General features: G+C 35.7%; 1 protein-coding gene and 1 long non-coding RNA gene across 25 annotated transcripts in view; one reads left to right on the forward strand and one right to left on the reverse strand.

Moving 5' to 3' along the window:
- ERC1 (ELKS/RAB6-interacting/CAST family member 1) overlaps positions 1-27,309 on the forward strand; it is a 534,848-nt gene that overhangs the window by 224,771 nt on the left and 282,768 nt on the right. For 21 of the 24 annotated variants that reach the window (XR_013364494.1, XR_013364495.1, XR_013364497.1 and 18 more), the window contains 2 exons: positions 1,492-1,627; positions 16,767-16,898. Coding sequence is in view for 21 of the 24 variants with exons in the window: in XM_077871590.1 (XP_077727716.1) it covers positions 1,492-1,627; positions 16,767-16,898 (268 nt within the window). In the remaining 3 variants the exon portion in view is untranslated. The remainder of the gene's footprint in view (positions 1-1,491; positions 1,628-16,766; positions 16,899-27,309) is intronic. The other 3 variants (XM_077871604.1, XM_077871607.1, XM_077871600.1) reach the window with 1 other exon arrangement.
- Positions 10,160-25,940, reverse strand: LOC144297450 (uncharacterized). Its single transcript, XR_013364503.1, has 3 exons — positions 25,788-25,940; positions 11,786-11,874; positions 10,160-10,546 (listed from the first exon to the last, which is right to left on the reverse strand). It is a non-coding gene; the product is annotated as an uncharacterized LOC144297450 (long non-coding RNA).

The following is a 27,309-nucleotide window of genomic DNA, read 5'->3' on the forward strand; positions in this document are numbered from 1 at the left end:
TAAAACAGCTAATAACGAACATAAAGGAAGTAATTGGTTGTAATATAATAATAGTAGGGACTTTAATACCTCACATCAATGGACAGATCATCTAAACAGAAGAAAACAAGGAAACAGTGCCTGTGAAAGACACATTGGACCAGGTGGATCTGACAGATACATTCAGAACATTCCATTTTAAAATAGTAGAATACACCTTTTTTTCTACGTGCATATTGGTACATTCTCCAGAATAGATCACATATTAGGCTACAAGGCAAGTCTCAACAAATTCAAAAAGGTCAAAGTCCTGCAATGTCATTTCCAACCACAACACTATGAAACTAGAAATCAGCCATAAGAAAAAATCTAGAAAGACCACAAATAAGCGGGGACTAAATAACATGCTACTAAACAATGAAACCAAAGAGGAAATAAAAAAATATATGGAGACAAATGAAAATGAAAAGACAGTGGTCCAAAACCTTTAGGCTGTAGCAAAAGCAATTCTAGAAGGAAGATTCCAGCAATACATGCCAACCTCAAGAAGCAAGGGAAACCTCAAATAAACCTCCTAAAGGAGCTAGGGAGAGAAGAACAAACGAAAGCCATAGAAGGAAGGAAATAATAAAGAGTAGAGCAGAAATAAATAGAAACTAAAAGAAAAGAAAAGAAAAGAGAAAAGGAACCAATAGAAGAAGTCAATGAAACCAGGAGCTGTTTTTTTTTTTAAAGATCAACAATATTAATAAACCTATAGCCAAACTCCCCAGTAAAAAAGAGAGGACTCAGATAAACAAAACAAGAAGTTTAGGAAAATGAATTCTACCAAATTTTTAAAGAAGAGACCGGGACGCCTAGGTGGCTCAGTGGTTGAGCACCTGCCTTCAGAATCCCAGGATCCAGTCCCATATCAGGCTCCCTGCAAAGCGCCTGCTTCTCCCTTTGTCTATGTCTCTGCCTCTCTCTCTGTGTCTCTCATGAGCCACCCATGTGGCACCCCCTCTTAAAAAAAAAAAAAAGATTTATTTGTTTATTTATGAGCATGCGAGTACACAGAAAAATAGAAGCAGACTATATCATTATTTTCATATTCATATATATTATTTATAGTCTTTTGAAAGTTTGAAATATTTAATAATAGTAAAATTAGAGTTAGGTTTCCAAACTTTTCTTAATCAGCTGATCTACTGTTTCATAGCCTTGATGCCAGTACTAGACTTTTCCTATTTCCAACATAAATCTCTGAACTGATTTCTCCTGTCATTTCAGACTATCCCATGCCTTTCTTTTGTTTTATGGTTTTGTGCTTCGTAAAGTACATGCTTAAATACCAATTTGCTACCCTTAGTAGGAAAGAATTTTGAATTGTTAGAAAAATCTTGCAGCAAGACTTCTTTGTTGGTTTTCAGCTGTTCCTTGGTGTCAGCGGTATAAATTTGTAAATGAAAATATTCTTCTCTGTGCATATATATATGTGAAAAGCTTTGCTTTTCTCACTTTTATCAATAGGCAAGTGAAGGACCAGAATAAGAAGGTAGCAAATCTGAAGCACAAGGAACAGGTGGAAAAGAAGAAGAGTGCACAGATGCTTGAGGAGGCTCGACGAAGGGAGGACAATCTCAATGACAGCTCCCAACAACTACAGGTTAGAACTCGAGGACAGTCTGAAAAGATTGGGTGAAGAGATTTGATCCGTAATTGCATGTTGTTTTCCTCTTCATCTTTATCCTCCTCTTTTTTCTCTTTCTAACCCTGCTTGCTGCCTTCCTCTGAGACCAACTGGTTAGCAATAAAGGAATGGCTTTAAATAGAAAAGGCAAGTTTTATTCCACAGCTTTGTGAGGACACCTCAGCATAGGAGAAAGTTCATCTTGCTTCAAGTTGATCACATTTCATTGGTAAGTTTAATGTCAGTTTAATGAGTGGGTTCTTTTAAGTTCCAGGGTGTCGGTGTTACTGTTTGCCATTTTCCTTCATCAAACTGCATTGCTAAACTTGGTTCGTATCTGTTTAACTTCATTCTGTGTGTTTCATTCTTCTTTTGCCCTTTCCCCTGCCTTTTCCTTTTTGCCCTCCTTCTTTCTTTCCCTTCTTTTTAAATATTCAATTCAGAGAGCATATTTCTTGGTCTTATATGATGTATAAACTCTCTTTCACTTCAGTGGTGTGATAATTGATGTGTAACCCTAACTATTCACAAATTAGGTGAAACTAGACTCCATAACAATAGGAATAGTGACGGTATGATAAGTGACCATATGTGCCCAATACTTTTGGCCGTAGGCCCTGGTAATTCATTGTTTCTAACCTTTACATTGCTCTTGTGGAGCAGATGGTTTTGTGCGCATTTTATAGATAAGGAAATAGACCCAGAGAAATTGAATTATTTACCTAAATGCACACAGTTTTCTTTCTTTTTTTTTTGTTCCACACAGTTTTCTAAGTGGCTCAGCCATGGTTTTAACTGAGACTTTCTGACTGTCAGAATGAAGGTTTAAATTTTAAAGAAGAATATCATAAGAAATATTAGAAATAATATTGATATGTATATAAGAAATATATATATATATATATATATATATATATGGGGTTATTATACATGCTTGTATTTCCTAAATGTCCATTAAGAAGGCTTAGAAGCAGTAAGCATAACTAACACCCAGATTTTGGTTTCTATGCACCTGTCTCCAGTGAAATGGACCAAGGCATCTTGGAGAAATGGTTGATTCCAGGGCTGGGGCTTGGAAAATACAGTGATAACCTTGTGTTTCCAGAAAATGGGAAAGTGCTCAACAAAAGAATGGGGGCTTGTGGAAAGCACAGAGGAGCCAACCTAAAGGAGCACCTGATGTCTCATGCTAAAACAATTGGAGTAAAAAAATAAATAATAGTATTTTAATTTAATCCATAGAATGAAATAAATATTCATGAGTCCATACTGATATAAATAATCAAATATATTGGTAAGGACAGCTTTTTCCTGAAGAAGATTTCAAATTAATAAGTATAGAAGGAAGTAGATATTATTTTATTTTTATTTTTATTTTTATTTTTATTTTTTTAAGATTTATTTATTCACAATAGACATAGAGAGAGAGGCAGAGATACAGGCAGAGGGAGAAGCAGGCTCCATGCCAGGAGCCTGATGTGGGACTCGAACCCGGGACTCCAGGATCATGCCCTGGACCAAAGGCAGGCGCCAAACCGCTGAGCCACCCAGAGATCCCCAGGAAGTAGATTTTAAATAATCACCATGAAACAAACAACTCAGTAATAATTGTTATAGAGCAGATAGTTGTGAAAGTTAGTGAACTTTTGAGAAATAATTAGACAGACATAGTCTCAGAATATATACCTTGGGATGTTTACTAATTATAAAGGGAAGAATGTTACTGTTCAATGAATAGACCTAGCAGACACCACCTTAATAAAATGAAGGTTGTAACATTACCAGTAGTATGAGATACTGAGGATACAATATCATTTTTGTGTTGCTTTTTTTCTTCAAAATGTATAATCTTATTCCAGTCATCAGAAAATATCAGACAAATCCAAATTCTGACATTTTATAAAATAACTGCACAGTATACTTTAAAAGTATCAAGATAGTGAAAGACAAAGACTGAACACTGTTATAGGTGGATTGGCAAGAACTTAGAAGAAATGTTAACTAAATGAAATGTGAGATCCTGCATTGAATCCTGGAACAGATATAAGACATTAGGGAAAAGCTGTTGAAATTAGAATAAGTAATTTTGGGGACTTGAGTTTAAAAATCATACGGAAGTCCATAAGAATCAGTGATAACATCTGGAAGTAAAATACTGACAGAAGAACATTAGAGTTAGAGTTGAGCCTGTAGAAATGGGGTTGGGTAGAATGTGGTGTTTGAAAAGAAACTAAAATGGAAAGATCAATTGAGGGGTGGGAGAGAAAAAGGAGAGTGTGGCATTATAGAAGGCAAGAGAGAAGATTGTCTTCAGAGAAGGGGAGGAAGTACGTCATATTAGTGGTGCTGAGAGGCTAAGAGGACAGCATAGAGATGAGTGATGTGATCCATTGTATTTAGAATGGTCAAGAAAGAGCAGTGATCTCCCTGGGTTAAGGTGGATAGATGTCTTCTATTATACCTTACTGACTTTGGAGATGGAAAATTCTGTATTGATGCAGACCCTTGCCTTGGCCAATTTTTCTGTCACACACTTATCAAAATTCACTGCCTTTATAACAAAGTCTTTGTAATGCTTTTCTTAGGCATATATTTGACTAGTATTAAGACTTGATTATACAGTGGTTATTTAAAGTGTTTCAAGCATGATCCATACATCTAAACTATTTTACAATTCTGCTTGATATTCATGAATTTGGACATGAATGACAAAAACAATGAGGCACATTGGTGATGAGCCTTTCCTATTATCTTTTTCTTTAATTATAGTGCCTCTTCTCTTGATATTCAGCATTTAATTTTGCCGAACTTTGTTTTCCTTACTCAAGAACTTAACTCTGTATTAAATTTAGTTCTGAGTTGTTTCATTAATATTTTTTGTAAGCCATATTTTTTTTAATTGGCTAATAATATTTCAGGATAATCTGTAGCTGTCTTCAGTAAACATGTATTGAGTGCCTATTATGGACTAGTCACTAGGCTGAGTACTGGGATATGCTGGATATGTCCAAAAGGGTGTTATTGTGCAATTCATAAGTAATTGCTGTATAAAAAACTGAAATTAGGCAAATCCCAGCAATAAGGACCTCCTAAATAAATGGTATATGAAAGCATAATCTTAGCTGATTTGACTGATGGTGATGTTGCAATTAGAAAAGCTCTCTGTTGAAAGCCTGCCCATCTTCCAAAATTCAGATCAAATGTTCCCTTCCCTCCCTTGTGCAGCATGCCTGAATCCTCACAGTTGGAATTAATCAGCCCGTTTTAATTCCATTAGACTTTGTTTCTGCTTTAAAAATTTCAAAGCTGGGCAGCCCTGGTGGCTGTCAGCAGTTTAGCACTGCCTTCGGCCCAGGGCATGGTCCTGGAGCCCCGGGATCCAGTCCCACTTCAGGCTCCCTGCATGGAGCCTGCTTCTCCCTCTGCCTGTGTCTCTGCCTCTCTCTCTGTGTGTGTGCCTCTCATGAATAAATAAATAAAATCTTTTAAAAAAATTTTTCAGAGCTTATTTTCTCTTGCTTTGTATTATATACTCATAATTTGTATGTTGTTTCCCCCGCATATTTGAATTTGTGAACCAGGTCTTGGTATATGGTACATAGTTGGTTTTTTCTAAAAGTGTTTATTTATTTCAGTGGCATTTCAGTAGATGTCCAGAACTCTCATTCACAAGCATTTTAGCATGGCCTTTGGAGTCTTTCATCAGCCAAACCTTTAAGTATTTCTAACCTCATCTTTAGGTGAGATACTTACTTAGCATAGCTACTATATTCTAGAGAAGTTGATAGTGTTGGTGTTTCGTAAATATAGTAAATTGATTTTCTGATCTATGATCTTTTTCTTACACAGGATCTTTTTTCTTTGGATTTCTATTATTACCACCTAAAGATTCTGGCTTAAAATTAGCCTTTGCTGTTGATCTCTACACCCTGTTTTGTTATTGTCTTATCCCTGTTCCTGGGCCTGTATGTTTAATTATACTTTATCGTTTTCTGCTTTTTAATATATTATTTTATAATTGAGCCTGTGTGATTTAATCACTTTCCCTTCTCAACCAGTTTATATCTGCCTTAGATTAAGGGCTGTTTTAAACATTTCAGATATATTGAAATATTGTTTTACATAGGTAGCCGTTCATTAAGTGTAGCTAAAAATCATTGTTATAAGTAATAAAATAAAATTTAAAGGTTTAGTTACAAATTTAAAAAAATCTTTGCCTGATGCTACATTTAGCATTCTAATATTCTCTAAAATTTTATAGGTTACCCTTTAAGGAGTTTGCATATTTTAACAAAGAAAATGTCAGGTCTTCAGTTAGCTGAGAATATTTACCTTACATATTTTTATTCTTTAAGCAGTAACACTCACTTTGTCTTTGGATGAAACTATAAGTTTTAGTCATATTCTAATAAGACAAAGTAGACTGAAGGTTGGTGGGGAAAGAACCTCATATCAACAGTGGTTTGGTGCTTTGTTTTTATTTATAACAAAGATAAGTATTTGAATTTAACCTTGAGAAAGGGTACTGTCAAAGAGATTAATGGGATTGCTGGAAGAACACTGTGGTTCTTGTGAGTCAGCTCTTCTGAGACCAATGAATATTAAGAATAAAGTTCAAAGAGAATGAAAACAATAGAAATAGAGATAGGGAAACTTTACATATATTTAGGCATATTCTCTTTTTAGATGACTTATCAGTGAAATGTTTGTGTTTATCTTTAAAATTTGCTTGGATTTACTCTATCAAAAATGAAAATTCTTCCATTTTGGTAAGAAATTTTGTTTTCCTTTCTGAAATGAGAATTACTTATCTTTGGTTTTCACATTGGCCATGAGGATAATTATTTAAGAAAACTTTAAAAAAAAATTAAGATTATCTGATGTCTTTTCTAGAAATAGTATGTGATGTGTCACCTGATTAGATACCTCTGATATATTAATGATTTTCTTGTAAAAATCAATTATGGTTTCTTAACAGATATTTTCCTTGACCTGTTGAAAGATTTAATCCTATGTCATCTTTTCTTCTTTAATTAATTTTTTTTTTCTTGGCAAGACAGGTCTTTTTTCTGTCTAGACTATGGACATAGGTAGATTTTTAGGATGTTACGGACAAATACTAAATGGAGCTAGGGATTATACTGGAAAAATATACATACAAATTAGCATCCATTTTAACAACCTTGTGCAAATATGCTGAAATTAACTTCAAAAATTTGATTTTCCTGCAGATGAAGCACCTACTCAAATTATTGGCCTGTGTGCGATTTTCTAAAGCTTTTAGCCTAAACTGTGCTGCTTTTTACCATTTAGAAAAAAGCAAAACAAGTCATAATCATTTTAAGGCTCAGCAGTGGTTGAAATGGACTCTTTAGATACTTTTCTCTCTGGCCAAAATTCAGTTCTTTTTGACAGCCAGTGAAATGTACTGAAAGAATGTTTACTGATAATATTAATGTGTAGGTAGCCTAACAAAGCTACTTCCTACTGTTAGGTTAGCCCTATTCTATGGGAACTGTTAAGCCAAATCCTTTTAGCTTAATACAAGAATACTCCCCATGAAATAATAAGTGGGGACAACCCAGGTGGCTCAGCGATTTAGCGCTGCCTTCAGCCCTCGGTGTGATCCTTGAGACCCAGGATCGAGTCCCACGTCAGGCACCGGCATGGAGCCTGCTTCTCCCTCTGCCTGTGTCTCTGCCTCTGTGTGTGTGTGTGTCTCATGAATAAAAAAATAAAATCCTTAAAAAAAAATAATAAGTGGTTAAAGTTACATTTGGCACCAAAATTTTTAGTACTATGTCCTCACCTCAATGAAATGAATGGTTTAATCCTTTATGTTGTTGTGGAAACTTCCCCTTTATATTTGGAAAGTGAAGTCTCTGAGAAGATTCTTTTTGTTTTTAAGAGAGAGCATTAGAAGGCGTTATTATTCCCTTTACCAAGACCTCAAGGGAAAAGTCATCCTCTTATAGACCACATCAGTTGTTTATTATTTTAAGTAAAAGGTTATCTTTGGAATTTTTGGTAAAGACTTGGAAAAGTTTTGCTTGTTCTTTTTATAAGCATTATCGATCAGAGGAGACATGCAGTAAGATTAGGAAAAAACCCTATGTCCTTGCTCAAGTTTCTGATACCCAGCTCCCAGAATTTTTAAGATAAGAACCTGGCTCACTGCAAGGGTTATTGGTACTATATGCTCTGTAAAAGTTATTTATGTAGAGCACCATTTTATATGTATATATGTCCATTTCTTTCATAAAATCCATCTACTCTTGTTTGATTTTTAAGTTAAGGTTTGTAACAGAGTTCTCTAAATAGCGGAGATATTTGAGGGACTTTGGACAGAAGGAGGAAGAAAATATATTTAAACTTTAACCCAAAACATCTCTTTAAAATAAAAAGTAGTTGTGCATATAACCAAATTCTGTCTCTGTGTTAGGCTAGCTTTCTTTTCTTAAAATTGACTTCATCAGTGCATCTGGCTTCAGTTTTTCCCCCCAGTAAACATATGAGTAGTTGGAAATTGAATTCTGCCATGTTGAATGATTTTCATAAAATCTGCATGTGTGTGTATGCTTGGGGGACGGGGAAAAAGGAGGAAGAATAAGCAGTAGGGTGGAGGGTAATAAAGAATTACTGTCTCTTTATATTAAGGAAAATATCAGTATCTTTCAGAACATGTTAAAGCCTCTTTGGTAAGTACGGGTTACTCCAAAGGAAGCAGCTCTTAATATTAACCCAAAGAAATGACCTCCATAACCAAGGCAGAGTCAAGTTGAAAAGGGACAGGTGAACAGGAGAGGCTGGGTTACTTTGGATAATCTATGTGAGATCTGCAGTGACTTTCCTTCTGCTGCTGACAAATAAAAAAGCTTATGAAGATCTGTCATTGTCAAGTGATTTCTTTTTCTGTTATTGTAGTATTGAACCTTTTTTCCTTTTACTTTTGTGAGTGATATTTGAAGAGAACAAAAAATTACTTTTAAATTTCTAGGTTTTTTGTTTGTTTTGCCTTTGCTGTTCCTATTGAATGTTTGATTTGAAGGAAAAGCTGTGGAGACTTAGAGTTTTACAGCTGCAGTGCTGTGTAGTTGATGTTGACAGAGCTGATGTCAAGAAGCAAAGTTCAGATGAGTGTATTAAAAGAGTTAGTAGTAGTATAGGATTTGCTATAATCCAGTCAAACTCTTAATTTTCCTGATGTTACAGCTGTCACAGCTTTTGCCCTAATCTCATTCGACTCTAGGAATCTTCTTATTCAAGGATATGAAGAATTCTTTGATAGCTTCCCGCATTCCCCCAAAACTAGTCACGCAAACCCCCTGCTTTGAACCCTATACTCTGCAAATGAAGTGGTCTAATGCGACCTCATTTGATAAGTGTAGTTGGCATAGTACGTAGGTTTCAGCACCTGATCTAGTGGTAGGAAAACTGGTCTTTGTTAGTTGAGATGAGTGCAAACAGTTTATAGCAGTTGAAGTAAAATTCTAAAGATACTGCTTTCATTTTAAGTGATATGAACTATTTAAAATTATAAAGCAGGCTCTTTTCCTGTCACACCAGAGGCTTTTGAGTGAGTTGTCAATGGCACACAGTATGTCTGGTTTATTGCTGGGCAGCTGATGTACTATTTCTTCTTTGTAGGATGCTAATGCTTCCTCATAAAGAACTTGAAAAATTTCACACTGAATATTGTCTTTTAGTTTCTTTTCATTATAACCCCTTGTTTAAAGTCTTTTGTACAGTACATTGTTATCTGCTTGCAGCACAAAAACTATATGGAACCAGCGTTCAGGGAAGAAATCACAACCATGGTAATCAACAATAACTCCACCTTCACTCATTTGGTTTTCTAATTCATCAACTACTCTGTCTTCATCTAAAATGGGGCAATCATACTCTTCATCGTAACCTTTATATAATTGCCCTTCTTGAGCTAAATCACCCACATTAATGTATTTCAGTCCTCATCTTGATGCAAGTTCTTTGCCTAGTGTGATTTTTCCAACCCCTGGTGTACCAGTGAGCAGGTGTTCAGAAGCAACATGGTTCTTGCTGTGCTGGCTCCGGCCGCCGGCCCCCTCTTTGTAATTTTAAATTAGGCTGTTATTTTTCACTAAATTTTGTGATTTTTCCCCCTTAAGAGTAAAATCAATTATAATGAAAATGCATAAGGGAACAGAATTTAAGGAGGAGAGTCTTTAGTCCATGGGGGCCAATAGGACCAGGAATACTTTATTCTCATATTTCCTAAAAACTGTGTTTATTCCCAAAAGAAAGGAACTTCACTAAAATGTGAGGACTAAACTTATTAATAACATCTATTATGTATAGCTCTTTAAACATCCACCCAGTGATTTTTTTCAGTTCACCTTTGATTGATTGGCATATTGTTGAGTATTCTTTAGTACTGAACTACTAACAAATTAAGTTGGATTACTCTTCATTTCTACCAGAATCAATCATAAAATATTTCATTAGACCTCAATCCAATTGCAGGTTTTATTCTAAATAATTTTTGAAAAAATGTATATTTTGCTGATCTCATATCCATTGGATATCCTAATTTTGTGAAGTATCTTTAATGTCTGCCTTTTACATTTATTTCAGGAAATCTAGGGTTATTCAGTTCCACCTTAATATAATCTCATTAAAAAAGCTGTGTCTTTCTGGTAAAGACCCTGTTATCCTAACAGGTATTTTTCTCTCAGTAGCAGTTTTGATAATCACTGTTTTCATGCCTCATTGCTTCATTGATAGTTCAGTTTTCTTAGGCTGGAAGTATACTCTAGGGTGCTATGATAATCATCTTCCAAGATGGCCCCAGATCATCCTTACCTCCTGGTGTTTGAGCCCTTGTGTAGTCTGCTCCCACATTGTATCAGGATTAGTCTGTATGAACAATAGAAAATGTCAGAAGTGGTAGTATGTGACTTCTGAAGATAGATCATAAAAGATGTTGATGTGTCTGCCTCGTTCTCTTGGATCACTTGCTTTGAGGAAAGCCAGGTGCCATATCATAATGACACTCAAGTAGCCCTGTGGAGAGGAACAGAGGCCCCTAGCCAGTAGCTATCACTAACTTGCCAACCGTGTAAGTGGAAGCAGAGGACTGAATCCTGACTAGCATCTTGACTGTAACACCATGAGATCCCCTGTAACAAGAACTGTTTGGCTAAGCTGTTTTTTAGTTCCGGACCCACAGAAACTGTATGAGATAAAAAATGTTCACTATTGTTTTAGGCTGCTGTGTTTTGAGGCAACTTGTTATATAACAGTGAACAACGAATACAGGCACTTTATATCTTAGGTATTAAAGCGATATGTCATCTGTTGATTTTTTTTTTTTTTCCAAAATCCAGTTTGGTTTTCTCTGTTGGCAGAAGAGTTAATGCTATTTGAATTTGTTTTATTAATATTATCACTGCAGTAATTGTCAGTGCTTTGGATTGTTAGAACTTGAGGCAGTTTACCATAAGAATTCTCACCCATGTAACTCATACCTGTATGCTAATAGGCTGTAAGCTAAGAAAAGAGATGATTTATTTATTTTTAATATTTTATTTATTTATTTAACAGAGAGCGAGTGAGTTGAGCACTAGCAGGGAACTAGATGTGGAGCTTGATCCCAGCACCCTGGGATTATGACCTGAGCCAAAGGCAGACGCTGAGTCTGACTGAGCCACCCAGGTGCCCCAAGGGATAAATTTATACCATGTTCTAGTTATTGCTGTGTTATCCAGAATAAATAATTATATAATTTTGAATTTTCTAATAGCTTCACTTAAAAAACCAAAAGGGAACATAATTTTAGTAACATGCTCTATGTAATCCAGTATGTCTAAAATATTATCATTTCAACATATAATCAATGTGAAGATTATTGATTAAATGTTTCACTTTTTTTGTACTTTCTTCAAAATTTAGTGTGTATTTATAGCTCATTTCAATATAGCCTAGCCACAATTTAAGTGCTCAGTAGCCACATGTACTAGTGGCTACTGTATTGGGAAGTACAAATAGTATATTTAGTTGGAGAAGTTAGGATTTTTTTCCAAGCTAAAGCAAGAAGTCATTAATACATATAAGCAACAGGAATGATTTTCACAAACTAAAGTGTGCCAGTCATACCTTAACTTTAATCTCTGTCTATAGTTAGTTTCCAGTAAGTCACCCTCTATTTTCTGAATACTTCAGATCCTTCGAAGCTGTGGAATATCCTAAGAATAGAAGGATTTAGGGATATTAGAGGTTCTGTGTACTTTTCTCTGGGATTACAGACTTAGAATGGCAGGACTACCTCATGATTTATCTTGAAGACTGGTGAATGTGGACTTTTTAAAAGAGAGCGTATAATTAAATGTGTGCAGCATATATCTGGAGCCTTAGGACATAGCTGGTGTAACCACTGTCACTACTGGAGCCACTGAAACACTTCCCGGGCATTTCAGCACATCCCCTTACTTTCTCTAGCCTCTATTTACCAAGAGTAGAAGTATACCGACTCTTTTGTGTTTTGCAGTTTCTGAAGTCCTATACTTCTTTACTAACTGATATTTTTTTGGCTCACATACATTCAGAGAATTTGGGTAGTAACCATGTATTGGCATCGAATTGATTACGAGATTTTTCTCTTCCTTCAAACCCAAATACACCAGTAAGTTCAATGTAAATGAGCTATGTTGTCTGTAGAATTTTGTCAAACTATCACTGAAATCTACTCAGTACTATATTCATAGGTATTAAAAAAAAAAAAAACTATTTGCAAAGGAGGGGAGATAGGGGACAGTTTTCAAAGCTCTTGGCTTGGTACTTCGTCTTACACATATGCTATTGGCATATTTAAGCTTTAGGTATTTTCAGAGTAATAGCAGAACTTATTGCAATATTTTATCTCTTTAAAAAATGTTATTTAGAATATTACCTGGTTTCCTAAAGACTGAAAAGAATTTCTCATAATTTTGACCTGCTATGCAAATTATTGGCATAAAGAACTTCAACTTTTGAATAAAAAACTGAGGAAAAGTGACTTAAAATTCATGTATTTTTTTCGCCATTTGCCCTGTCTTGAGATGTATTTGCCCAGTCTATTCTCTTTCCAGTAAATAGTTAACCCATGTGTTTATAGAGTATCCATACCTGAAATAGTCACTGCATTTATAATTATTTCCAGAAATTCATGTATTATTTTTTAAAACTTTATTTATTTATTTATTTATTTGAGAAGTGGGGAGAGCAAGATAGAGTGAGCACAAGAGCAGGGGGGAAGGAGAAGCAGACCCCCTCCCCCCGCCCCCGAGCAGGGAGCCCGATCTGGGGCTCGATCCCAGGATGCTGGGATCATGACATGAGCTGAAGGCAGACATTTAGCCCACTGAGCCACCCAGGGGCCCTCCAGAAATTCATGTATTCTTATTAATTATTTTGCAGTATGTGCTTTTTCCTTTAACATTTTAAAATTTGATTTTGAATTTTTTTCTGAACAATAATTATTATCATTTATGAAGTGATGTGATACTATAGGGCTTATAATAAATAGTGCTAGTCCTCTATCTCATTGTCTTACCTGGATTCCTGCTCCCCTAAGATAAGATGCTTTCACCTTTTTTGGTTGTTTCTTCTGCAGTTTACTTCCACCTCTCCAAATGACATTTTTATACTGCTGTTTTCTTATTTTTTTATTTAGATAGTTATCTAATGATTTCTTACTTTGAATGATGAGGAATTAGCCTTTCAATGCAAGTTACCACACACACTTTCCTCTTTCTTCCATCTTTCTAATACAAGTTTTACATTATTATGTCTCAGGCATATAGTATATTATGCTTACATTTCCTTTCCCGTACTTATAGTTTTTCCTGGTGCAATAATAGCTTTGGATTTTTTATGTGTATACATATCACCAGTTTATTCCCAAGTTCCTTTCTCCTACTATAACATTTCTCTCGATGTTGTACTGTTAGAGAATACATCATCCCTTATTTTATTAACCTTATAATCTATTCATCCACTTTTTTTTTTCTTGGAAACATCTTACCTTGAGCTTCTGCCCTTTCCTCTGAATTGTACTTACTCTCTAGGCTTACCATTAACCTCAAGGTTCCCTTTCCCGTTTGTTTGTGGTAGATCCCTTTTTTTCTGGGTCCCATGTCTTCCTCTTTCTAGGTTGACTTCTTAAAGTGATGGAGCACATCCCTAGTAGCTTTCTGAGAGAATCTGTGATGTGAGGTAAATTTTTTAGGACTTTGCATTCTTCCCTTACATTTGATTGATAGTTTGGATATAGAGTTCTAGATCAGAAAGCATCTTGCCTTCGGAATTTTGAAGGCATTACTTCAGTTGACTTCTAATTCCTTGTGTTCCATAAAAAATTCCAGTGCCTTCCTATACTTTATTCTTTGTGGGTGATCATTTTTGGCCTTTCTAAAACTTCAAATCTTTTCTCTAGTATTCTAAACTGAAAAACATAGAATACCCATGTTATAGTCTAAGTATAGAAAAATGTACTTAGTCTTCATTGAAAGTATAAAAACAAGAAAGGATAATTATAAATAATGATCTAGTAGTGTGCTTAGAACCCCAGTATTTGTAAAACTAAAAGATTCTATTCATTTCTGGCATTGGCTCAGGATTTTATTAAATGAAACAGATTCAAGGTGTGGAATTCAATATAAAGGAAACTTCCTTGGTTTACCTTAGCAGATATCTGAGATATTAAGATTCTGAAAATAAAACTGGAGCCAAATTTTCTCACTAGATGGATTAAGTAGTTACGAACTTTGTTGGTGTTGAAGGTGATAAGAGTATTCACTGTCTTCATTTCTCTTGTTACCACCCTGGTTTGATACAGCTTTCTTAGAGCATATGGCTCCACACTTAGTTTTACATTGATTTTCGACTGTATTATAATTATGTAATTTATAGTATTTAATAAATATCATTTAACAGTTTTCTGCTTTTTATTTTTGGTATTTGTTGGCTTTTGTTCTTTGTCCTTATTATACACACTGATTTTGAGCCAGGCTTTACCATTAAGTCCAGAAAACTTTTCTTAAATAGTAAAAAATAAACTTTTCTTAAATAGTAAAAAAAAAAAAACAAAAAAAACCACCTCTGATTTTACTACTGGTTTTGATAAAACTTTCAGTATGAAAACCTGTAGTGATTATCTGCATTATGACAAATTACCAAGTATCCTCTCTCTAAAGAAGTTTTACTGATAAAGCCACAGAGCTGGTTTTCAGCCATGCAGAAATGCAGATAAACCTGTTTGTTTGAAATAGGTTTTGGGAAGTTATTTGGGATATGTTTTTTGGCCTCAATTTCGGTTAGAATAACAAAAACCTCTTGCGAGATCTCCCAAAGACAGTTTAAGAGTAAAGAATACAGCAGACTGGACAAAAACATCATACTGAGTTATTCACAACCAGTTGGTAATGGGAAACATTCATGTTTCTTTTCGCTTATAGTAGTCTGTAATTCAGAATCCCACGGTACTACAAATAGTTATTCATCAGAGATTTTGAGAGGACTGAACTCACTGATGATTGCATCTGTCCACGGGATCCTTCTGTTACCTTTCATTTTCTTTGAATCAAAAGAAATCTTTGTTTTTATAAGAATCATTTCATGTCCCTTTCTGCTTGACATTGTTTTAGAAACCCTGAGCAGTGACTTCCATTTTGGAAGCTGCACTCATGCTCATGGCAAGCCACCTGGAAGCATTAAGATTTCAAGAAAGAGTATTTTTTTTTTATATAGATAAACTGCCCTGTAGAAGATAGAACCTTACTTATAGGGTTAAATCACAGTATTTTATAACATTTTCTCCTAGAAGAGTGAACACTTAAAAAAAAATGAACATGACATATATTACTGAAATGTGAATATTCTTTTTTTTAAACCTCATTTTTTTTTAGTTGAGAAAACAGAGAGAAAAAAAGTTGTGTCAACTTTTTATTATGAAAGATATTAAATAGCAAGATGTCATTCTTTCAGTGCTCAAAGGAAAAACTGACTTAACTTTGACAGATTTCCAGTCTGGATTTCTGAAGACAGAGTTAGAAAGGACTTTCTGTGCCTTGCACTTATAAAAGTGAACTGCAGTCTAATTAAATGAGAGTTGCATAGATGAAAGACAAAATCCTTTGATAAATCTTTTACTGATACAAGTATTCTGAAAGTTGGAGAATGCTTTATCAACTCTTGTTCTGTTGTTTTTAATTTAATTATATTAATAAAAGGCAGCATTTTATTTTTAATCTTTGCATTCTAGAAGAATTTCAAGAGGAAATGCTTATAGTAACCTGATGAATCTATTTTTAATACTGTTTGAATTCTGCTTCATGTATCCTTTCTATTCTAAGATCTTTCCTTTCTTACATGTTCTTAAAGTTCTGTAGGATTGTCTTTCTGCTAGAAATCCATATTTACATTCCCAGGAGTTAATTTTTAAGCTTATTTAAAATATCAAGGATAGTGGGAATTGGTTGGCTGACTATAAATTATTCATGCTTAGCCCAACCAGTTATATCCATTTTTAGTTTCCTCATATGAGATTAAGAGAAAACTCTGCTATCTTGAAATCATTTAGAAAATCACTTTCTTTTTCATTTCTAAATTAGTTTGCTAACAATTGTCTGTATGAAGAATATAACCTAAAAAATCATGCTATTTATTTAACTTTTTCATCGAGGCTGAACTTTGGAGAGAGAGAGAATGTTTTGGTATTGAGTCTTATTACTTAGGCTTCATCAAAGCTGGCTTAAAGCCCAGTTTAGAAAGTAGTTCAAAACAGCTTTGTGTTTTTAAGTAATCGTGCTCTTGCTGCCTATGCTGCTTAACACAGTTTTATTCTCTCTGTTACAGAGAACAAATCCATCACAAACTTGTCTTGCTTAACTAACTCGACCTTTTGCTCTTAGTAATATTCTTTTTCAACCTCTTATTATACTTCTTTTCTTCCCTTGTTCTTTCCTCTGTGAAGATATTTTTCTGGCCTGGATTTTTCTGAAGGAAGAATATTTAATAAGCAAATAATCCTTTCTTGATAAATAGGCTCTCCTGGGCTAACAAATTAGTCTACTTCACTTAGTCTTCCATCGTTTTCTAGGACAGTCTCCGTAAGAAGGATGACAGGATTGAAGAGCTGGAAGAAGCACTAAGAGAGAGTGTACAGATAACTGCAGAGCGAGAAATGGTGCTAGCACAAGAGGAGTCAGCCAGGACCAGTGCTGAAAAACAGGTCTGCAATTTTATACAGTTACTGGCAATGCTGCTGGTTAAACCAAAGGTAAAAACCCAACCAGTATAGTTTAGGTGAACTGTACATGTGTTTATAGGGTTTCAGAAGCACTTCATCAGGTGTAAGTATCAAGACTTAAATAAGAATTGAAATGTGATTGCATAAGAATGACTCATGTTGAAAGTCTCTGCGTTAGTAAAATGTATATGCTATATGCTCATGTATCTGGTGAGATGAAATGGAACTTGTCTGTTTATTGCAAAACTGGTCACAATCCTGCTTTTAATTTGAATGGGAAAGCCAAACATTTCTGAGTTAAAATGTTAATTTTAAATATCAGATAGTTTATTTTATACCCTGCCTTATTGGAAAGAGCAGTTAAAATTATAACAAGGTATTAACAAGGTTAATAATAAGTATGACAGACATAGTTATCATGGCACTTGAGAGCACCAGAGTGGCATGCCTCATCCCCAAAGTGACTTGTTGAAGAGTTCTACTGCTGCTGTGTGTGGTGTTTGTTTTACATATTTTTCTGTGTCTTTTAGATTCCTCTACTCTTGCTTTTAACATTTTGTTAGAAAGGATAACTAAAGATAGGAAATGTTAATGGAAAAAATGGTTTCAACAAGTGAAGGCTCTAATCTCAATTCATATGAGTATGATTTGAGGTTTTGCTTTTTTTTTTTAAAGATTTTACTTATTTATTCATGACAGACAGAGAGAGAGAGAGGCAGAGACATAGGCAGAGGGAGAAGCAGACTCCATGGAGGGAGCCTGACGTGGGACTCGATCCCAGGTCTCCAAGATCATACCCTGGGCTGAAGGCGGCACCAAACCGCTGGACCATCAGGGTTGCCCTGATTTGAGGTTTTGAATCTCCCTTACAGAGATTCATGACATTTAATTTTTTCAGGTATTGTTTCCTTTACATTTCTTTGTTGGAGAAATATACATGCCAGAAGGGTGAAAAATTCAATGAGAGGGCAACCTGAATCTTTTGGGAAACCCCCAAGATGAGACCCTGTGGTCTTATGTGTTAAGGTAGTTGCATTGCAAGAAAGGGTGCATTTTATTTTTTTATTTTTATTTTATTTATTTATTTTTTTTATTTTTATTTATTTATTCATGAGAGACACACACACAGAGAGAGGCAGAGACACAGAGGAGAAGCAGGCTCCATGCAGGGAGCCTGATGTGGGACTCGATCCCAGGACTCCAGGATCATGCCCTGGGCTGAAGGCAGGTGCCAAACTTCTGAGCCACCCGGAGGTCCCCGAAGGGTACATTTTAAAGCAGACATGTTGTAATATGTGCCGTAAGGGAGTCCCTCCATAACTGTGTTAGTATGAGGATATGATTTCTTTAGTGCTTAGTATAGAAAGACAAACTGACATTTACTAGTGAAACTGAAGAAAAATGGAACTTTTCACAGTCTGTAGTGTCTTTTAGTGCCCTGTTCCTATATAAATGCCTTGTCCACTTCTTACTTGAATACTTCCTGAGACACAGTTAAATAGAGATTGGGTAGTAGTAGAGAGCTTCAGAAAAGGGATAGTTACAGTCATTGTTCCAAGGTGAAGAGGTATTTTTTTATCTTGATTTTACCTTTTTTGTATTCTTACCTTCATTTTCAAAATGTCCCTATTTTTTCTTTCTGTACAGAGTTCTTTCTGCTTGACATATTGGGGATCATATAGAAATGTTGGCAATAATACATCTTGTAACTATGACATATAAATTGATAGTACACATTAAAAAATGTATTATTGTGTGAAGTAGTTATCATTTGCTTTCTTGGTGGTAGATTTTAATATATTTATGTGTTATTTATTTATAATAGACTTACTTTAGATCAGTTTTGTTTTTTAGTTTACAGAAAAGTTGAGCAGAAACTACATGGAATTCCCATATATTCCTTCCTTCACCTAAGTTTTCCATATTGTCAACATATTGGATTGCTGTGCTAGATTTATTAGAATTGATGAGCCAATATTGATACATTATTAACTGGTCCATAGCTTACATTTTGGTTCACTTTCATCTCATACAGTTCTGTGGGTTTTGCCAAATGTATTGTATTCAAATGTATTGTGTTATGTATTCACCATTGCAGTATTATTTAGAATAGTTTGCCCCAAAGTTCCCCTGTACTCCAGCTATTCATCCTTCCTTCATCTCCCCAATCCTTGATCTTTTTGCTGTCTCCATAGTTTCTCTTTTTCTCCAATGTCCTGTAGGTGGAATCACACAGTGGGTAGCCTTTTTTGACTGGCTTCTTTCATTTAGCATATGCATTTTTAGGTTCTTCCATGGTTTTTTGTGGCCTGATAACTCATTTTGTTTTACTTCTGAATAATATTTCATTGTATAGACATGCCACAATTTGTTTATTCCTTCACCTATTGAAGAACATCTTGATTACTTCCAATGTTTGGCAATAAAGGATAAAGCCTTTCTATAAACATTTATGTGTAGGTTTTTGTATGAACATAAATTATCAACTCATTTAGGTAAATACCTGAGAATTGCTGGATTGTATGGTAAGACTATATTTAGCTTTGTAAGAAACTGTGAAACTGTCTTCCAAAGTAGCTATATATAATTTGCTTTTATTTGCATGCTTTTTTCTTTCTCTCTTCCTGTTTATCTTTCTACCATTCTGCTACTCACTGCCTATCTGAAGCTGTTGAGTGAAATATTGCATGAGACCAGTCATTTGGGTCCTAATTGGTTTAAGCTATGAAAAAGCTGCTTTTATGTTTGTATTTCTGAGGCCATGTGACCTTCATCACTGTCCCCTCTTTCTGTCATCTTCTGTTCTCTTTTCTTATTTTTATGTTTTTCTGTCTTCTAACTCCACTGTTAATTTTACTTATATGTATTAATTGTATATTGTAATACCAAGGTAATCTACACATATTCATTTGAAGTATCTTAAATGGGTAAAGTTTTTTTTGGCTAGGGACATTATTCTTACTATCTTACTCAGGTCCAGAAATTATCTGTCTTCTTACCTAAATTTAGCCTCTGAGAAGAAATAACTCCCTCTGTTAGAAGGGAAGGATATCTGTATCTCTTGATTTCTTAAAGAGCAAAGTAAAATTGTTTGGGAATAATCTCTCTTACTAAAATAAAAAACATCGCCTTTTAAAGTTTGAGAGGAAAAACTCACAAAAGAAAACATTTCTTCTTATAGGATCCCCTTATAGTTTCTTTATTTCCAATATATGCTGCTCCATATTGAGCTCATGCCCAAAATATAAAGAAATTGTATAATGATCTCATGAGGGAAGATGTTCGGGGATCCCTGGGTGGCTCAGCGGTTTAGCGCCTGCCTTTGGCCCAGGGCGCAATCCTGGAGTCCTGGGATCAAGTCCTGCATCGGGCTCCTGGCATGGAGCCTGCTTCTCCCTCTGTCTATACCACTGCCTCTCTCTCTATTATGAATAAATAAATAAATCTTTAAAAAAAAAGGAGGGAAGATGTTCTATAACCTGTGTGGGCAAATAGATGAAAGTGGATAATCCCTTCAGGGGAAGCCCAAGGGCTCCTTTTACTTTGCTTTTCTTTTTTTTTTTTTTTTTAAAGATTTTATTTATTTAGTCATAGACACAGAGAGAGAGAGGCAGAGACACAGGCAGAGGGAGAAGCAGGCTCCACACAGGGAGCCTGATGTGGGACTTGATCCCGGGTCTCCAGGATCACACCCCAGGCTGCAGGCGGCGCCAAACCGCTGCGCCACCGGGGCTGCCCGCTTTCTACTTTTCTATGTGGACTTTCTTCTTCTGAAACTTGTCTCTGCTCAAGTTTTAGCAGGTTTTGTGTTTTGTTGAATGTGAGTCCCATTTTCTTAAAATGAGACTAGAGTAAAATTCATTCTTTTATGTCTCAGAATTGTGAGGAGGTAGGAAGCAGTATCATTAGTTCAGCAGTGCTGCTATAAACTTAAATTTTTGAAATGCTTTTTTCTTTTTACTAGAAAAGAATGTTTTAAATATCTTCACTAAGAGTAAACTTATTCTTTGAAGTCTTTTGCAACTACATTGCTAACTAAAAGTTTAAAAAATGCCTCTAAAGTAATAAGACATTTTCTTATGGCTCAATAAGCTGGATTTGTATCTGTTCCTAAAGAGTATTTCTTAGTGTTTTGAGCAGTGATAAAGATATATCCTTTCAATATAACTAAAATTTGCTCATGAATTCTTTTATTTTTCAACATTCATTTTTCATAGTGGTACTCATTTTTTAAATTACTATTTTGTTGTTATTTGGCTTGTATGTTACTTATAAATTTTGACCCAGAAGATCATAAGGTTTTACCTATGATTTACAGGTAGTTTTAGATCACTGAGCATTTTTTAGGATTATATCCTAAAGATTTTTCCCCAGATACTTGCATATTAAATATTGTGCATTTAATAATTAAAATCACTTGAGCAACAACAAAAAATGGCACTCTAATTAAATGGCATTTTACAGCCTAACAGGACACGTTGGACTCACTTGGTTTTTACTCTGGATCTCACAGAGTACCCAACTTCTTTCTTCAGCATTCAAGTTCTTTTCCTTCCCTGCCAGCCAGATGGGCAGGTGGGAGAGCCAGACTTGGCCTTTACTTTCTGTAGTTCTTGATTCTTTATTGTGAAAATGGGTAGTATAGTCATTTAAACTTGATCCAGCCTCTTTGCATCTTACAAAGTTAAATAGCTAAAAAAAAGTAAAATAAGAAGGCAGTGCTAATGGAATGCATATTGGTGGCACATGCTTCATCATGATTCACTTCCTGCTTCTCCTATTCCATTGTTCGTTTTGAAGACAGTGGATTATTTTCTTGTGTTTCTGTCTTCTTCATTTCAGCTTAGTCAAATTTCTTATCCTCAGCCACATCTGGTTTGTCAGACACACTTGTGGAGGAAGTGGAGCAAAGTACATGAGTGAGTGGGGTGCAGACTACAATTGGCAATCACCAAGTGTCCCATCTTTTTACTCTTTAAAGATTTATTAAATTCTCTATTGGCTGTGAATCTACCCAGTTGGTTACATGTCATTTATCACCAGGATGCCCAAATACTTTCTCAAACAAAACAAGTCGCCACTAGTGAAGCATCACTAGTAACTGAGTAGCCTATAGACGGTAATGTGTGTTAATAAAGTTATAATTGTACCCTCCAATCCTTTCTGTTGCCCTCTTACTTTTGTGTGTGTGTGTGTGTGTGTGTGTGTGTGTGTGTGTGCTTGCCTTCTTTTAATTGTTCCCAGAGTTGATAGCTTATTATCTGGCCATATAACATAGTCCTGTACTGATCTGAATACTTATAGTAAGTTATATTTCTCATTTTTAGATTAAATGGTAGTGATGCTCAGAAAATAAATAATGACCCTTTTAGTAATCCTACTCTTTTGACAAACATTTATTGAATATCTTGTAGTTTCCCAGATATTACACTAGGCACTGGAAATAGGTAATAAAGACAACCTCTGTCTCAAGAAGTTCATAGTTTATATGGAAACACTGAAAAATGAACCTAAAATATGGTTCAGTTTGATAAGTGTCATGGTTGTGATCTGAATAGAGAGCTTTAAGAGTAGAAGAGGAAGGGGCAGCCCGGGTGGCTCAGTGGTTTAGCACCACCTTCAGCCCAGAGCCTGATCCTGGAGACCCGGGATCAGGATCGAGTCCCACGTCGGGCTCCCTGCATGGAGCCTGCTTCTCCCTCTGCTTGTGTCTCTGCCTCTCTCTCTCTCTCATGAGTAAATAAATAAAATCTTAAAAAAAGAAAAAAAAGAGTAGAAGAGGAAGGACAGGCATGTAATCCAGATCGGAGAGGTGCATCGAAGACCTCTTGGAAGAGATGGATAATGCATGAGGTGAGTCTTAAAAGGAAATAAGCAAAAAGAAGGTGGAAGGATATTCACCATATTCCATATAGAGGGGCCAGCATATGTGAATGCTGGAAATATCCAGGAAACTTTAAGTAGTGGTTAATAGCTATAGTTCAGGATAAATATGTTTGGCACGAGCTAGGAATGGGAGGGTGGAGGGAAGGGAGTGGGAATTGCACACAGTCTGATCATTTAGTCTCATGTTGTACTCCAGCATTTAATTTTATGTTCAAGGCAGTGGAGAACTATTGAAGCATTTTAAGCAAATAACTAAATTTTTTCATGAGTTTGCTTGCACAGTCATTCATCAGATCTTTATCGAGTATCCAGTGGTGCTGTGGTAGTCTGGAGTAATATATTGTGATGAGTAAAGCAGCTGTGGTTTCTCCCCTAAGAGAGCTTCCAGTCTGCAGAGGATCACAGACACTAATCCAACAAAAAAAAAAAATCATCTAATTACATGTTACCAAAAGTGCTATAAAGAATAGGAACAGGTTTTCTGCAAAAGACAATATATTATTTGGTGGAATTTGGGGGAGGTTAGAACCTATTTTTGATTGCTCAGAGAGGGTCCTCTGAGAAAGTAACATTTACCTGGGTCTTGAAGGCTAAGAAGCATGCCATGTGAGGAGTAGGGAGGAATCAGTGTTTTTGACGATAGTAAGGTGGGAAGAACTGGGCATGTGTGAGGACAACTGGTATGAGGGGGCAGGAGGGGGGGGATTGGAGCAGTGAAAGGCATGCAGGGCTTTAGTAAGGGGTGGCCAGGAGTTTATGTTTAAGAATGGTGGAAGCCATTAAAGAGGTTTAATCAGTGCATAACATCTGCTGATTTGTGTTTTTAAAAGACCATCTGGCCACTAGTTGGAAAATGGATTCCACGAGGCTTATAGTGGAAGCAAGATCAGATGAGTTATTAGAGTAGCCTAGGCCAGAGGTATTTAAATTGAGATACACATATACCCGGAGATGCACAAACATTTTCCAAAAGAGTGCACTGCCACAGGTCCTCAGCTTCTAAAATTGATCTGCCTCAGAAGGCACCTAAGATGAGCAGATTCTTTTTTTACTTCCCTTTTCACAGTGTGCACCCCTCACTTTACAATAGGCATGCCTCTCCTGAATCTTAGTATTTTATTCTTGTAGGGAAGGAAAAAAAACCTCTGTGGAGCAATTACAAACAGATAGATCCAAATATTGGTATTAAGAAGATGGATCGGAAAGTTAGATTGTTTATAATTCTTTCTTTTCAATAGAATTGAAGGATAGCTTGATTAAGTTACCAGCTGATGATTTTAAGTAATTTTTAACGATAAGCTACTGTGTGACTTGGGGCATATAATTCTGAAGGAGTGCAAAAAATTGAGATATATTGCTATAACAAAGCTCCTTCCGTTCTTTTTTTTTTTTTTTTAAGATTTTATTTATTTATTCATAGAGACAGAGAGAGAGGTAGAGACACAGGCAGAGGGAGAAGCAGGCATCATACAGAGAGCCTGACGTGGGACTCGATCCAGGGTCTCCAGGATCATGCCCTGGGCTGCAGGTGGCGCTAAACTGCTGCACCACCGGGGCTGCCCTCTTATCTATGTATTTTTATAAAGGTTACTTAGTGCTTACACCTGTAAAAATGAAGCATATGATAGAATGGATACTGAACCCTGAATAAGTAATATTCATCAAGGAATATATAAACTAATAAAATAAAAATACCATAAATTTCATTAAGGTAAATATGTTTAATGTTAAGACACAGTTTAATAAAATTTTACTTTTCATATTTAATAGTATTCCTTCAAAATATAAAATGTTTTGATTGTTATTAATTGTCATGATCACTCAATTTGAATTTCTTTTTTTTTTTTAATTTATTCATAGAGACACAGAGAGAGAGGCAGAGACACAGGCAGAGGGAGAAGCAGGCTCCATGCAGGGAGCCTGACATGGGATGTGGGACTGGATCCCAGGTCTCCAGGATCACACCCCGGGCCGCAGGCGGCGCTAAACCTCTGCACCACTGGGCCTGCCCTCAATTTGAATTTCTTAATAGATTATGACCACAGGAAATTTTGTAAATATGAAATTAAACTTTCTTTGATTCGTAAAATTACAGTAGAGGATTTATATAAACAGTCTAGCATAAAATAAATTACATCAGTATAAAATTTTAGGAAGAAATGTAACATAAATACCAAGTCAAAGTGAAAAAGGAACACATAAAATTCTTAATTACTTAAGAATAGTTTGTCTTGGGATCCCTGGGTGGCCCAGCAGTACAGCATCTGCCTTTAGCCCAGGGCATGATCCTGGAGACCCGGGATCGAGTCCCACATCGGGCTCCCTGCATACAGCCTGCTTCTCCCTCTGCCTGTGTCTCTGCCTCTCTCTCTCTCTCTCTCTCTCTCTCTCTCTGTCTGTCTATTATGAATAAATAAATAAATAAATAAATAAATAAATAAATAAATAAATAAAATCTTGGAAAAAAAGAATAGTTTGTCTTTACAGTTTTTAAATAGATAAAAGTGAATATTGTCATCCTAGTATTTTATATTTAATTGGATACTTTTTTAAAAAAGAGCGATGCTTTATTTTTTAAAAACAATTTTTTAGATACCTAAGAAATATTCTTTGCAACTCTTTAAACTTATAATGTTAAAAAAATAAATATCAAGTTAGAATTATATAAAGTCTTTGAGGAAGCATGCAAGCAAAATTATGTGGATTCCTGGTCCAGGCAAGAATCTGTAAATTAAGAAATAGGTAAATTACATAGCAGCAGTGGGGATAGAGACAAGTAGATGGATTTAGAATGTCATTTGCAAATAAAACTAAAAGACTTGGTGAATTGCATGTATGGGTAAAGATGAAGGAGAAGAACAAAGATGATTCTCCAATTTCGTTAGGCAACTGAGCAGACAGTGGTTTCATTTTCTAAGATGAGAAATCCTAAGGGAAAAACTTATTTGAGGATAAGAATCAAGAAATTGTGCTAAAAAATGATACCTGGGGACGCCTGGGTGGCTCTGCAGTTGAGCGCCTGCCTTTGGCCCAGAGTCCCGGGATCAAGTCCCGCATCAGGCTTCTTCCTGCTTCTTCCTCTGCATATGTCTCTGCCTCTGTCTCTCTGTGTCTTTCATGAATAAATAAATAAAATCTTAAAAAAAAAAAAAAAGATACCTGCATTAGTAGTAGTAGTAGAGTTTTACCGCATCAAATGTGTATGTCAACCCAATATTCTCTTTTGAGGTCCAAACCAGTGAAGTAGATGGTAATCTGTTTCATGTCTCCTTCATACCTTTTTTCAGATATTTCATTGACATCTCAACCTGAAACCATCCATATCCAGAACTCTATATTCCTTGCCTCAAATCAATTTTCTTCCCCCAGGCTTTTTCATCTTAAGTGAGAAAACGCTTACCCTAATCATGGTGAGTGTTAGGAGAAGCAAGTCCAAGGAAGGCAGAAGTGATAGATTAGGTACAAAATTGTAAGCTGGGGAGCCCTGGTGGCTCAGCGGTTTAGCGCAGCCTTTAGCCCAGGACCTGATCCTGGAGACTTGGGATCGAGTCCCACATTGGGCTCCCTGCATGGAGCCTGCCTCTGTCTCTGTCTCTCATGAATAAATAAATAAAATCTTAGAAAACAACAACAACAACAAAGATTGTAAACTATGGTTCTCTAGTTGAGAAAGCTATTCCAGAATTTTAGGAGAGCTATATTACATCATGGCTTAGAAAGTGGGTTCTGGGTTAGAATCCTTGATTGGAATATGGTTCCATCCCTTCAAAATTATAATTGCAGGCAGGTTACTTCTGTGTCAGTTCCCAGAGCTGTTGATGATACTTAACCGTAACTGCCACACTAAAGAGAGGTCATATGTACAAAGCACTTATAACAGAGTTGGCATATAGTAAGCACCCAGTAAACATTAGCTACTCCTGAGCTTTTGTTACTATGGCTCTTGATAGCTGGAGGGGAAAGGGGTTGTACTGATTAGCAAAATGCCCGAGAGAAACTTAGTATCTACAGACACCACCTGGTCAATTCAGCACAAGTGATAATCTGCTTTTTGTTCAAAGTTCCCATTTTCATATATGAAGTTTTAATTCTTTTGACTTGAGAAAATCTTGTTCCCTGCCATTTCCCAGCCTAGAATGTAGAGTATGTGTATCAGCTGAGAATACCACAACCAACTAATAGGTCAGTCAGATGAGTATCGTTCTTATTGTTGAGTTATTCATTCTCTGAGAGTCTATCTTAGGTTAACACAGGATCTTAGTCTATCCATTATTTTCCAATTTTATTTAAGATCTCTCTCATAAAAATAGTTTTAGTAAATGGCTACAAATGTATGCTGTAAAATCCAATTCTGATGCTATCCTTCAGTTACAAAGTCATGTGTTATTCTGTGATTTCCTTTAGGAAGGAAAGCAGAGAAGGAAAGAAAAATAATACTTTCTTTAACACAATTTAAAACAAAATAAGGATTTGAGAACATTATGCTTAGACCTTATTTGTAGAAGTA

This window comes from Canis aureus, chromosome 25 (genome assembly GCF_053574225.1).
Source record: "Canis aureus isolate CA01 chromosome 25, VMU_Caureus_v.1.0, whole genome shotgun sequence".
NCBI lineage: Eukaryota > Metazoa > Chordata > Mammalia > Carnivora > Canidae > Canis > Canis aureus.